The 15,515-nt window shown below is 36.8% G+C and overlaps 1 protein-coding gene across 1 annotated transcript in view; it reads right to left on the reverse strand.

The window, feature by feature from the left end:
• Nucleotides 1–15,162, reverse strand: part of snx25 (sorting nexin 25) — a 48,715-nt gene extending 33,553 nt beyond the window's left edge. The window contains exons 1-3 of the mRNA XM_042737969.1: nucleotides 14,208–15,162; nucleotides 13,358–13,442; nucleotides 150–366 (exon numbers count right to left, since the gene is read on the reverse strand). Coding sequence (XP_042593903.1) covers nucleotides 150–366; nucleotides 13,358–13,442; nucleotides 14,208–14,519 — 614 coding nt within the window. The 5' untranslated portion in view covers nucleotides 14,520–15,162. The remainder of the gene's footprint in view (nucleotides 1–149; nucleotides 367–13,357; nucleotides 13,443–14,207) is intronic.
• Between the last annotated feature and the right edge of the window lie 353 nt (nucleotides 15,163–15,515).

Here is a 15,515-nt window from a genome sequence, read left to right on the forward strand (position 1 = left end):
AAACAAAACAGTTAACAGATTCAGAATTTCATCTTGTTTACAAGTCCACTGAGAGTGTTGACAATGGATAATGTGCATTTTGCATGCATTCAATGGTAACAATTTTATGTCCATCTAAATTAAACCACTAGAAGTGCTGAATGTCTCACCTTCCATTAGCAGCCTTGAGGTCACAGAAGTGCGTGTGAAGGGTCTTGACCATGTCGTTACACACCAGGTTGACCACGTCCACCTCAGACAGACGCAGTCGCAACTGTTTGGTCATTTCCCAGAAGTCCTCAGACAACATCTGATACAGTTGGCCCTCATCTCGACTCAAGGGGACATACCACGACAGAATATAGTCCCGATAGCTGTAGTCAAAGACTGCAGGGAGAGAAACAGAGAGAATCTCACTGATTAATATAGACAATAATCAGTTCTACCAATATTCCAGAATTACCAACATTTAGTATAGAACCAGTACAACATGCAATACAACATCTCCTTCTTAACTGCCCAAAGTTAAATGGGTAGTTCACCCCAAAATGAAAATTAACCTATGATTTACTCACCCTCAAGCCATCCTAGGTGTATATGACTTTTGTTTGTTTGTTTGTTTTTACACAGATCAGAGAGTGGCATTTAGCAGATAACGTAGGTTAACGTTTTTTTTTTTGATAGATTGTCATTATATACACACAGACTGGGGGTTTAGATTTTTGCTTCTGAAGAGAGTGGGGGGGGTAATAAAGACCTTTCTGCATTTAGCTAGATAAAACTATAAAGCGTAATCTCTAATGTTTTTACACATATGCATCAATTCACTTCAGAACACTTTTATTAACCACCCACTTCACTTTGCTTAAAAATCTCAACAGCCATTCACTGCCAACCACCCAAAGCCGTGTGGAGAAATTTTTGTGATGGATTTATGCACTTTACTTTGCTTAAAAATCTCAACAGCCATTCACTGCCATTATAAAGCTTGGAAGAGCCTAGAAATTGTTTTAATATAACTGATTGTATTTGTCTGAAATAAGAAAGTCTACACCTAGGATGGCTTGAGAGTGGGTAAATCATGTGGTAATTTTCATTTTTGGGTGAACTATCCCTTTAAGACACATTTACTTCCAAAATCATTACTGGACATCACTCACTCACTCAAACATTCAATGAGGTCAAGTGATAATAAAGCAGTTTAAAATGTTAAATGTGGTATAATGCATACTGTTTCACATACTATTTATAAAAAAAGCCTCTTAAGTCAATGAGGCTACCAGATCACTTCAAAGCTTTTTATCAGCATGATAAAGCACACAACATCCTCGTCAACATCTTGCTGTCAACAGAGAACCAAATATAATACAATCATGAGCAAATCAAGCTAATCAGCAACACTGTATTTATTGGGTGTAAATGGAGAATCTGCTGTTTGTCCTGTCAATAGATAAATCAACAAATACAGACAGCTGGACAGAAATAAAACTGTCACAATTTTGGACTACAATGAATGATGAATATACTGATTTTTTTTTTTTTTTTTTTTTTTTGAATAGTATTTACTGTTGAAAAGAAAAGAAAGGAAAGGAAAACACACACAACAGCAGGTGGCAGATTGCATGAATGTGATGGCACTAGCAATGATTGCAGACAACTGCAACAGTCCTCTAATGACATGAGAATCCAACGGCCACCGTAACCCTTCACACAGTCAAAATAAGCAGATCTCCAGCTGAATAAGCTTCAGTGACACCCTCTGTGCAGCAGTTATTGAAAACGTGGTTTGCAGGCATTTTTCCTCTCGGCTGAGGCAGCACTATTTATAGCCACAGTGACCTCATAAAATGTGCTGACTTTCCCCAGCTGAGCTTCAGGAAGTGCTGCTGACACTGTTCCTGTGCAGTTTCCTTCAGGCATCTTCTGCTTATTAAGTGACATGACAGAAAAGAAGCAAGAAGGAGAACGCCAATAATTCTGTCTCACTGTGACTGCAGGAAACATGTAAAATAAAAAATGTAATTAGTATAATAAAAAATATAATATAAAAAAATATATAATAATGTAAAAAAGTAAAAACTAAACAAAATAAAAATTTGGACAATTTTGAAAAATGGAAAGCAACAAATACAGACTGCTGGATATAAAAAAATCATTTTAATGCATAAATCAACTAAAATATTATTTTTAAAAAGTACAACAATAACAAACGGACAACAATAAATAACGGCAATTATATAAAAAAATGAAAAGTAAAAAAATAAATACAATTAAAAATTTGTCATTAGGATGCTAGGATGTTCATAAAAACATAAAGCATTTCTCAGGTACGGTGATATTTAAGCAATTAAACGTTAAATTTATGAAAACTTTAAAATGAAATAATATTTCACCCAAAAACAAGGGTGTAAGAAATTATTTACTCAGCATTGTGTTGCAGTCAAACCTGACAGCAAACAAGAAATTTCCGATAATAGCCTGGTTAGTGTTTCATGCAATAATAATGAACACGGACTTAATATTTCAAGAATTACAAAATTGACCAAAATGTAAGTTGTTCATTCATTCGTAATATTCCTCCAATAAGCTGTTTACCATCTGGGGTGAATCATTGAACTCAAGACCAGTCCGATTTGGAATCATTCCACTCTGCTTTGGTCAAGGTCAAGGTCAAGGTCATCTTTATTTATATAGCACCTTTAAACAACATTAATGCTGTCCAAGGTGCTTCACAGTAACACAATACAATGATAAAAATACAGAGTTTAAAATTTAAATCAACAGCTTAACCCATAAAACCAAATAAAAATCAGGAATAAGAATTTAACTCACTAAGATCAATATATACAACACTTATCAATAGACCTGAGAAAAGAGATATGTTTTCAATGATGATTTAAATGCAGATAAAGAGGATGATAACCTAACAGATTGAGGTAACAAATTCCACAGCTTAGGGGCTAATACAGAAAAGGCTCTATCACCTTTAGATTTCAGACGAGACAATGGGACGGTTAATCGATAATCAGAGGATGATCTAAGAGATCTCCGCGGTGAGTATGGACAAATAAGGTCTGAGATGTAGACTGGAGACAGAGCATGCAAGGCTTTAAACACAAAATTAAAACTTGTACTCAATTCTTAATTTAACTGGTAGCCAATGTAAATGTTCTAAAATAGGGGTGATATGCTCCCTCTTTTTCTTCCCCATTAAGAAGCAGGCTGCGGCATTTTGAACCGGTTGCAAACGAGAAAGGAAAATCTGATTGATACCAGCATATAAAGCATTACAATAATCAAGCCTTGCTTGAAGGCATGAATAACTGTCTCTAGATCACTAAAAGATAAAAGAGTTTATGCAAACCCCTAAACTGGAAAAAAAAACTAGCTCTAACAACAGAATTTATTTGCTTGTCGAATTGAACTCTGAATCAAAATCAACACCCAGATTCTTTACATAAGTACAGATATTTGCTTGCAAGGGTCCTAAACTAGAAGACATGCAGTTAACCAAATGGGGGGAGCCAAAAATAAGGACTTTTTTTTTCATTTAACTGAAGACAATTATCACCAATCAAGTTTTTGATGTCGTTTACACAAGCAAGCAAGTCGGATAAGGACTTCGACCCAGGTTTAATTGACATACAACTGGGAATCATCAGCATAAATGTGATATGGGACCTTGTGATACTCAAAAATGTAACGAAGAGGGAGCATATATAAAGCAAACAAAATCGGGCCTAAGATAGAGCCTTGCGGCACTCCACCAGTAACAGAAGCAGGTGATGAATGAGACTGACCTATCTCCACAGAGAAATTTTCATAGTAAAATAGGATTCAAACCAATCTAAGGCCGAATCACAAATACCAACCTCAATTTTTAACCTGTTTAAGAGAATACAGTGATCTACTGTATCAAACACTGCACTTAAATCCAACAGTACCAAAACTGCACAATTTCCAGAATCCACAAATAATAAGTCGTTTACCACTCTTAACAAATCTGATTCAGTGCTTTACTTAGATCTAAACCCAGACTGAAAAGGATCCAATATATTATTTTCAGTTAGGTGATAGTAAGGTGATAACTGATTTAAAACAGCTTTCTCCAATACTTTTGATAAGAATGACAATTTCGAAATAGGTCTATAGTTGTTAAAATCAGCAGGATCCAGATTTGCTTTCCTTAGCAGCAGATGAACCACTGCATGTTTAAAGTCACCATGAAATCAAAATTGAAAATTCTTATTTTTTAATGGAATACTGTAGTGTTTATTATAAATAATTTATCCGTGCACTTCATTATTTATTTTTTTTAAATCTATGTGCCCTTTTAATCTTTAATCAATAACGTTAACCTCCCCTCCCCCTCAAAATGACTCATCTTCTCTTCAGCTCAACATCAAAGAAGCAAGTGCATAGACAATTACTTAAGCAATAAACGCTGGGATAAACAACAGGGGGAAAAACTGAATCTGATGCTTCACTTTATAGAAATCAATGCATTGACCAGTGCTGACGCAAGCCTTGGAGAGTACACTACCCTTAAAAATTGAAAGGATATTAGGATATTACCACAACATTACTCTTATGGTGCGTTCACACCAAAGGTGAATGAAGCGTTAAGCATGAGCGATTTACATGTTAAGTCAATGCAAAGACGTGAATAGACATCCTGCAGCGTTTCGGGCGTTTTGACGCACGTATTGCATGATTTGCTCTGCGTTAACCAATCAGGAGCTTGCTCTAGTAGTGACATGATTATGACGTAGCGAGCAGAGGCAGAAATCCAAAATAACAATGGAGGACAAAATCATTGTCACTGTATGTGGATACCCGGAGCTGTACGATACATCTTCGTACTTTTATAGAAAAAGTGGCTCCATTTATCATTTGAAAACTATAACAATCCAAACTTGAACAAAAAACACCACTGCCTCCTTTAGTTTTAATTTAAACATATTAAATCACCCCAGAAATGTAGTTCGGGGAAATGTGTAGGCCTATACTGTATAGCCTGCATTACAATGAAACAAAATATTATATCAAACATTGTTGCCTCTTTTTATTTTTAGTTTCATTTTAACATATTAATAGATTAATTGAATAAAGACCAGAGATTACCTGTTAGATTTACCCAAAACTAATTATATTTTATGTTTAACCACTAAAGAGACATCAGAACCATAGAATTTTTAAATAGGTGCTGTCTTTATAAACAAACTACATATTTGAGTTTAAAACAACTACATTCTCGCCTGAAATACATTTCATGACACAATAACAGTAATATTTTGAAAATTATCTGAATAAATGGTGGTTGAAATCACAATGCTGCGTAAACTTAACTGGCAGAAGCCCCTCCCATGATGCGAATTTGCGTCTGTTGTGAAGTGAATTTCACGCGTGAATGAAGCGAATAAACTCAAAATGTTCAAGCCCCCAACTATGCGCGAATAGCGCAATTTATTTGTGCAAGTTGCGTCTGGTGTGCACGCACAGTTAGTACATCGCAAACTATTTTTTTATGAATATTACTTAACCTGATGGAGGATGCGCTCAGTCATTCAGGCAGTCTCTCTCTCTCTCTCTCGCTCTCTCTCTTTCTCTCTCACGTGAGCGCTGTTAGGTATGTTTTGTGCCATTGATCTTCCTCGTCGGCATCTTCCTCAATAAATTTTTCAAATTCTTCATGCTAGGGTGTCGCCGGTGAATCTAGTGGAGAGAAATCCCTCACAACTAACTGCAAACTGGGATTCAGATCTGCCTCCATTTTGTTAGCAACGCCCCAACTTCCAATGATCCAATCAATTCCCAAGAACAAAATCAAGTCCCACCCTCTCATTTCAGATGCCGCTTCAGAGACAATCGCTACTTCCGTTTCATGCCGACTTTAAAACAGGATGGAACTGAACCTGTCTGTAAGGAAATGTTGACAACGGAAATATAACGGCATATTTGGTGCAACTTCTTCCAACACTTCCTTTAGTAGCGTAGTTGGTATAACGTCAAGAAAGCAAGTGGTCTATCTGGACACTATGCTCAACAACTCAGAGTGCGAGATAGGATGGAAATGTGAAAATTTAGCAGGACTCGAAGGTAAATACCAGACCTTCTGTGATGCGTTCATAACATCTGAGATTTAATGCAAGCAATTTTGCTTATGAAGAAGCTGCAAAACTTCTCACACAACTCTGGGGTATGACCAACACCAATCCCAGAAGGAGGATTTAATACAGAGTTAATGGTAGAAAACAAAAGCTTTGGACAATGGGAATTTTGAGAAATCAGACTGGAAAAATATTTAGACCTTTGCAAGGCAACTGCATCTTGAAATTTGACCAAAGAATTTGCAATAACTTATAATAAACTTATAATTTGTCCTTTCTCCATTTTTTTTTCTGCCCTTCTACATTCCTTCCATAGAACACAAACTTCTCTATTAATCCAAGGCTGTTTTCTAGATTTTAGCTACCTGATTTTGAAGGGGGCAATTTCATTTAAAATCCCAGTACATGGTGTATTAAAACTATCGACCAAACCATCCACATCAGAATACTGTTAACCAAATGAATTGATTCACTAGAAAAAGATCATAATCAAACAATTGATTTGATTTTTGAATTTTTATGGAGAAGACTTAATTAAATGTGCATTACTAGAACTTAATTCAAAATGTAACTTTTAGCGTTCTGCAGAAGAAAGAACATCAAACAGCTTTGGAAAGGCAGGGTGAGTAAATGATGACAGAATTTTCACTTTGCAGATGCAAATGGTTAAAATGATTTTTGCTCTGGCAAACATCACTAATGAGAATGAAATGACATTTAATTTACTCGATTCATAAATGTGACACCCAGCTGTGCTCAGAATACAGGAGGGAGTGAGTCAGAATGAATGATCAGAAACCGCTTCAGTGAACATTATTCATTCAGTGTGATGCACAAACCTTCATAGCCACAACCTGGAAGAGAGTAGATGCCATATTCTCACCGTTATACACTCATCTTGAAAGAAGAGAGCGAGCAAACAGGCACATACAGATTATCTAGGCTTTACAACACAAAAACAACACCTACAAACACCCAGAATCCCTTTAGCCAGGAATGAACCATAAGAGAAATGCCATCAGGCTGCCAGAAATGCAAGGGTGCCTTGTATGTTTACCAAAAATACAGTAAAAATTGTTAAATATTATTATAATTGTAAATAACTGTTTAAATTTGAATATATTTAAAAATGTAATTTATTTCTGTGATGCAAAGCTGAATTTTCAGCATCATTACTCCAGTCTTCAGCTTCACATGATCCTTCAGAAATCATTTCAATATCCTGATTTGCTGCTCAGGAAACATATCTTATGAATATCAATGTTGAAAACGGTTGTGCTGCTTAATATTTTTGTGGAAACAGTGATAAAAAAAATTTCTGGATTCTTTGATGAATAGAAAGTTAATTTTTTGAAACAGAAATTAGAAGTCACTTTTGATAAATTTAATACATCCTTGCTAAATAAAAATGTGAATTTAACCTTACTAACTTACCGAAACTATTGATCTTCACTGAATAATGATACAAAATTGTATACTGTATATTTATATTTAAAGAACTTGAAATTTAATGAATTAGACATATATGTTGAGATTTTCTCCTGATGGACAAAAAACAGTCCAGACTTACATTTAATGAAGGACCAGGGCCATATGCAAAATGTAAAACATTAGTTATGATTCAAGTCTCACATCCACACATCACAGACCTTTAAGAAATAAAAATTATATTAGTTGTACAACTATAAAAAATTTGATGAAAATCTATGAAAATTCCTCACGAATCTCAGCAGCTGACCTTTAAATGCGAGTAACTCTCTCCTTTTACAGGAAATTCTCTGTTTTAGTCTCAATAATAAGGTTTATCATAAGACTCCTACTGTGGTTTGGCTGATCATGGACTAAGCAACTGTGAACTAAATCCCATAAAAAAAAATTAAATTCAAGGGTGGCTAAATGAGAGTCGAGTCATTCAGTTGTTTACAGGAAGCAAAGTTTTGCTAAAAACACCAGCTGAATACATAAATACAACAGGAGAAAGCTTTTTGAATTATTTAAAGCTTGAATCATCGTGGTCCAGAAAACCACAAACTACCACACATATAATGCTTCCCTCTGATCTCTTTTCTTTGGTGATTTTGCTCCATTTTTCAGATTGTGACAGCACAGAGGAGTCAAACTGAATGCCAAACAACTGCATTCACCAATTATTTACGGCGTGTGACGTTGGTGCTGATGGGATTTTGTCATCGGTGCGTAAAAACACCCAGCAGGGAGTCTGATAACAACGTTTGTGCTGCAGACGAATTCAAAAGAGTCTATTATCCCCAAAACATGCTTGCAAGACTATGATTTCACACATCCAACACATCTAACACAGATATGGGTTATAACAGAAAACTGCATACTACTATTTCTGCAATATATAGTATGTACAGGATGTAAATATTATTATAATATAGACAAACATTTCTTGGTCCTATACACCTTCCACAGAATATATAAATACATATAAATACATTTAGACCACTTAACTTAATGATTGCTATCGGGATGTGAAAAGACTTTCAACCAGCATAATAGAAAATGTTTTTACGGTTTTAGTTTTAGTTAATTGCTGTATAATAACCCTGACTAGTATTCCATTCAAGTCATGGTCAAGATATCTTCTGCAGCGATGACCAGCATGATAGCAGAAAATACACATAGGAATTAGTGATTAAAGTCTTCCATCTCTCTCTGACCCATCAGGCTGATCTACAGGAAGTGTGCATCATGAAAAACTGATTTACATCATCAATGACAGCTGATCCTGGGTCAGTAATGCGGTTAAAGCAGCTAATGGTCCATGTGCATTTGTCATGCAGAGAAACCTGATCAGAAGACCATATCGGTTATGGAACATCATCAGCTTTGTGTGAAGGCAAACCCTAGTAACACCCTAGCATCTTCTCAGTGTTTCTCAATGAAGAGTATACAGCTGCAAAATTGGTCTTTACTTTCTGAAATTATATATTTAATAGAATTATATTAAATATATTCAAAATATTTGGACTTGTCGTTCAGTTTGTGAGCAGCAGAACAGAGTACATGTGTATCGGAGTGAAACACAGACCCATCAGTCTGGATGAAGGACTCTCTGTGACAGAGACCACACTAGTGTCCGGTGTTCACCAGCGCTGTGCGTCAGCTCTGTGTTGGTAACAGGGTCTCCAGTGTACCGAGCACTAAGGGGATCAAACCGTGTAAGCAAGCTCATTATTATAATCATGGATCCCGTTCCCCCCCCCCCCCCACACACACACACAATTCATTAGGAGAGTGAGGCTGAATTCCTCATTCATGTTAACGCTATTAGCTGTCATGCACCAGCAGCTGTTCCTGGTCATGTGATCAGTCAGAGGTGCTAAAAAACACGAGTAGAAAGAGTGTGACATATCTTTTTATAAGAAACAGACTTATAATGGGAAACATATTACTGTACATATTACAATTATGCATATGATGATGTTTGCTGGCAGCAAGCAAAAACACATGCACATGCATGCACACGTCCATATTCAGAACAAACTAAAGTTGTGATCAGTCTTATGTGAAAATATGGAGTGCTGATGATAGTTTTTGTGAAAAAAAGGAAAAACAGAAAAAGGAGAGATAAAAACATAAAGAAGCCCACAGAGGCCACACACACACACACACACACACACACACACACACACACACACACACACACACACACACATATACATATACACACATATACACACACATATACATATATATATATATATATATATATATGAACATGCATACCTACATACACACACACACACATACTGTATATAAACACACATTTACATATAAAGTAAATGAAAAGTCTAAAAATAATACAAATAAAAAATTATTAACAGAAAAAAGTAATTATATACAGAAGGTGTTCCTGTTCATGTAGCCATATTTACTTCAACTAAATAAAGCAAGTGACTCTTAAAAAAAGAAAATGCAAAATGCTAATGTAATATGAAGCATCATAGCACATTTCACAGCACTTTTGTAATCGAATTCATCTGATGAAGTATGCACTCTGAGAGCTTTCAGAACGCAGACAAAAAGCATCGTGGAGGTATGAAAAGACTGACAAACATTGGATCCTTATGAATAACCTGAAATAACCTACGAAACAGTTTAAAAACAAACAAAAGGTCTTAACATAAAAAACAGCATGGTTTGTGTGAGGGTCGTGTAAAAATAGAAAACAACTCCGCATATAAACAACAGATGTCAATGGAAAGTTTCCAACATAACAGAAAAACAAGTGTGTGTGTGTGTGTGTGTGTGCGTGTGTTTGTTTGTACTGAGGTGAAATACATGTTTGATGGATGCAGTTAGTGGTTTCTGCTATAATGTCATTCCACCCACACGCTCCAACAGAGAGAAAGAGAGTGAGAGACAGATAATAAGAGAGACAGGAAAAAACTGCACGGTCAGAGACAGCGATTGTTTTCTCAAGCCTATCCAAAAATGAAACAGCAACACTACAGACAAAGAGAGAGAGATTAGACCCTTCTGACCCCACGACTGTCCAAATAATGACGACTAGTACCCTGGAGCTGTCAGAAGAGCTGTTCCTATTTTTATTTTTAATATATATACCCAATTAGCAAAATAAAAATAAATACATACATATACACAAATTTATATACATAAAAAAAAACACATAAACAAATACACACATACACATATATACATACATACATACACATATATACATATACTGTATACATATATATATACATATATATAGTGGCCACAGTATGGACCTTCAAGTCACACTTAAAAATATGTGTATGTATCTGCATTAATTATTCAACATTATTATTACTATTATTATTATTAATATTATATCTAATGCCTTGTGACATTTTAGGGTGCCATTTATTTTAAAGAAAGAGCACAAGAACACTTAAATTAATAGTTAACACAAAAATGAAAATTTGCTGGACACACACACACAGGCTTGTTTTTCTACTATTGTGGGAACTCTCCTTTGACTTCTATTGTTCACGTACTAAGTTTCTTACAAACATGCAGCTTTTCACTTCACAAGACATTAATTGATGGACTGGAGTCATGTTGTGGATTATCATGATCTTTTTTCAGCTGTTTGGACTCTCATTCTGATGGCACCCATTCACTGCAGAGGATCCATTGGTGATGGCAAGTGATGTAATGCTACATTTCTACAAATCTGTTCCTATGAAGAAACAAACTCATCTACATCTTTGATGGCCCGGGGGTGAGTAGAGTTTCAGCTAATTTTCATTTTTGGATGAACATTCTGAACAGATTTCATATATCCACTTTGAAATGACTAAAACATCAGCTGATTAAATCTCACCGAGTAAAAAATGATGACATAAATGATGTTATGAAAGAGAAAATATCTTGCAGCATCTGAATACAGATATGGAGACTTGATCTGATATTTTATTAATATCTAATGCAGTGACATTCAGACATTTTAAGTCCATAATCGGCCTAGACTGCTGCAGGAAACCCCAGATGATCTGTGATCTGCTTCTGGACTCTAAAACTCTAAAAAAGTCATGCAGCCAGTCTGAGTGCTGGAACACAGCGGTGGTCTTGTGACTGACAAGAGATCAAAGGTGAAAATATCTGACACTGTTGTGTGCTGGAATGATTGATTTCACATTCAATATTCACCTCTAAACAATAACACAGACCATAGGTTTAGTTCAACAAATAAAACTGCCATCATTTACTCACTCTTATGTAATCTTTTTTCCATGAAACACAGAAGGAGATATTTTGTATGGAAAAGAGCGGTGTAAACAATGAAAGCAGATGGTAACTACATAGTGCTCAAAAACCTTGTGCACTTTATTCCAAATCTTCTGCTTTTATATAACAGCTTTGTGAGAGGAACAGACTGACATTGTACTATAAACTACAAATCTTTCCCTCCACAGCAGCTCCCAAATCTCATTCCATTTTTAAACTTGGTATGCTGCACTCAGTTAAAGGCCACGAAAACAAATGGGTTTCCTGACATCAAACTTGGTGCAAACTAAATGGAAATTCAAGATATATTGAATATCAACAAAAGGCTGAAAAAATATATAGATTTAGTTTTTTTCAGCATTTGTACCAAACTGCATATTTCACTCGGTTTGGGCCTCAAAAAAATTGGGATCTTTTTCCTCCTTGAGTATGAGCTTCATATTCTCATATCTACTAACTGAGCTACATAATAGCCAACAAAAAACTAATTTTGAATTTATTTTTTCTATATATTTTGATAAAGTTTCAATAAACAGTTCTATTTCGAATCGTGAGATTTTTCTGTCTAGTATTTTTTATATGCCAAATAAAACCTATCGTAAGCCTTCAGTCAGTTTGGAGTTTCATGGCCCTTTTTTTTTGTCAGTTTTGGAGCTTGATGTTACAGTTCAGAAAAGAGCAGCAGAACATTCTTCAAAACATCTCCATTTGTGTTCCACAAAAGACAGAATGTCAAACAAGCTTCAAACGGCATGAAAGTGAGAAAATAATCACAGAATGCTCATTTCGTTGTGAACTATTCCTTTAAATAACAGATTTTCTTTTGCATACATATTTTGTTAAATTATTTAACCGAATGTAGGTCGGAGAAAACCACACAAAATGATTGGAGGATCTCGGCAGATGCTAAGCATTTTGCACCTTTACAAAATAATCAAAACTGGCAGCATATTTTCCTTGGCTGTGCAAAAACATGTATTGGTCTAAAAATAGCCAGACGCCCTTTAATTTCACACCTGTTTTCATCTAAGCCGTGATGTCCTGCAGTTTTGCGCGGGGAAGACAGCACACGAGGATTTCATCATCAGCAAAGACAAACACTTTTGTAGGCTGACGGATCCCATCATCTCTCTCTCTCTCTCTCTCTGGTAAGCTGACACACTTCACCCCCTCTTTGGCCTATTAAAATGATCCCCATCAATGAAAGATTTTAACATGAAACGTGTCCCTTCAGAGAGCGGAGCTACAGATGGAGGATCTGTAAGATGCTTTGGTTAATAACATTTTCCTCAGCATCAGAACGACGCGACAGAGGAATAATTTCACGGCAATCACTGATCAAACAAGGACTAGTTATGAGTCCCACCAAAGGGTGCCGCTTTCACCGGATAACTATTTCCTGTTTACATGCTGATGTCACAGGCTAACACACTGCATTCACAAATAAGAAGAAAACAGGTCAAAAGGGTAAAAACTGAAAAGAGACTGTCGGGGACTCCACACATCTTGCTAGCTGGACTACTCACCTTCTTTAAGGGCTTTATCTACATTGAGGGACACCACAACCCTCCTGGTCTGGGCTGAATCCAGCAGAGGAACACAGAACCGGCCTCAGAGTGAGGAAGACAATCATTAGACATGAATCACTCATGACATTCAAACACAATGCTCATTATGTAGAAAACCAATTTAAAGACCCAGCTGAAGGACATTTTTAGTACCAGTTACATGGGTTACAAGTCCTGGCATTGATCCTACGAGGAATATACAGTACAAGCCAATACAGTACTTTTACGATATCAGGTTAACAATGCAATCACAACAAAAAGAACCAGATAATAAAGTCTGGCTGATTTGTAAGAACTGGAGTTTTCTATGTATTTGCCAATAAATTGTGTAATATTTACTTTTGTGTATATTGAGTCTTTATAGTGGGATATTTGTGTTCTTGTTTTGGTTACAGTGTAAGTGAATCTCAGGAAGCCCATTTATTTCATTTTATAAATTATTTACATATGAATATACATTTACATTTAAATGAAACATACATATATTAAATATTAAATAAGTTTCAAATATTTTTCTTTTTCAATTAAGCATATTTAAATTTACCTTGAAATCACAAGTGTGTGTGTGTGTGTGTGTGTGTGTTTGAGCAAGTGAGTGAGTGAGTGAGTGAGGTGAGTGAGTGAGTGAGTGAGTGAGTGAGTGAGTGAGTGTGTGTGTGTGTGTGTGTGTGTGTGTGTGTGTGTGTGTGTGTGTAAACATGTCATCACCATCAGACACAGTCACATTCTTTGAAACAATCACAGTGGCAGTGTAAAATACTTTTTTGGGTGTATTTGTGTGGATGTTGTGATGTGACATCAGCCTTACCATTAACTTATTGAACAGATCCACGAGCTTCGATGACTGTCTCCTTGTGGTGTCAAACCTGCTGATCTTCAGGGGGCTTTTCTTCACCAGCAGCCCGAAACTCCCCAGCAGGAAACAGAACAACGCGAAGGACACATAAAGAAAGAGTTTGAGGAAAAACGAGGTGAGAGTGAGTCCTCCAGAGCCGAGCTGGAAGACCAGCACCGCCGCCGCGATGCCGACGACCAGAGACGGGTAGACGGCGCTGCTGGGCATGAGGACATCCGACCTGCTGCTGATGATGCTGCTGCTGCTTCGGCCATCAGGATGCATGATGCTGCTGCTGCTGGAAATGACATGTCCTCACGTGCGCACAACAATAGACAGGCTGCATGCCCCTTGAGTTCCCAGCCCAGATTCCACTCATCACAATGTATGCGTTCAATTCAGAGGGGAAGCGCAGACGATCCGAGCGTCTGAGACACTTAATACAAGAAATGCACATGCAACTGTTGCATCCGAGCAGTTCAGTGACAGCAGTGCACCTGAAATGATGATCAGCCAGATAACCTGGCTGGCTCTAGGACAGCTTAAACGGCTGCTAATTCAAATCCTCCACAAATGCATAAGGAACATCAAGTAGACACAAAGGAGGTCAAGTTAGAAACAACAAAGCAGATCACAGTCCACGCAAGCTCATCCAAATCTATCAAAACATCTTGAGACGCGATCAGGTCCACTGACGCCTATACAAACAACGGAGAGCCATCACGCGATGACTTTAACTTTTAAGCCTCAGACGTGAAATAAAGATGTAAATACTAAGTGTTCACTCCCCGGTGTTGTCATTATCCACCGCAACTAATACAAGATGTGGCAAATAATGAAACTTCTTATCAATCCGTCGCGTTGACAAGCGCTCTCAGCTCTGCTTGGATCCCGAGCTGCCTTTCGAGTGGCGAATTTGCGAGTCCTACTATGGAGAGACGGTTGCTTATGAATATTAATTACGCTACGTGACGTTCGCTGAATCGCCCATATTGATTGGCCGAAAAGCAGACGTTGGTGCGTAGGCGGTAGTCGGCTAGCGAATGAGCGAATGAGATTTGCTCCATGAATAATTATTAATCACTTGACTGGAAGCTGGCGGAAGGTTACCAAGCAACGTCAGAATTATCTGATTAATATTCATAAGAGCAAGTCTTCCCCGTAGTAGGAAAACAACACGGCGACTAACGGAGCATCGAGTAGGCCATAAATCACACACAGTGAGTCCACACAACAGTGAAATGCCTTAAATCTTTGACCCAGACTGGTTACAACATACTT

The sequence above is a fragment of the Cyprinus carpio genome, chromosome B14 (genome assembly GCF_018340385.1).
Source record: "Cyprinus carpio isolate SPL01 chromosome B14, ASM1834038v1, whole genome shotgun sequence".
In the NCBI taxonomy this organism is placed as follows: domain Eukaryota; kingdom Metazoa; phylum Chordata; class Actinopteri; order Cypriniformes; family Cyprinidae; genus Cyprinus; species Cyprinus carpio.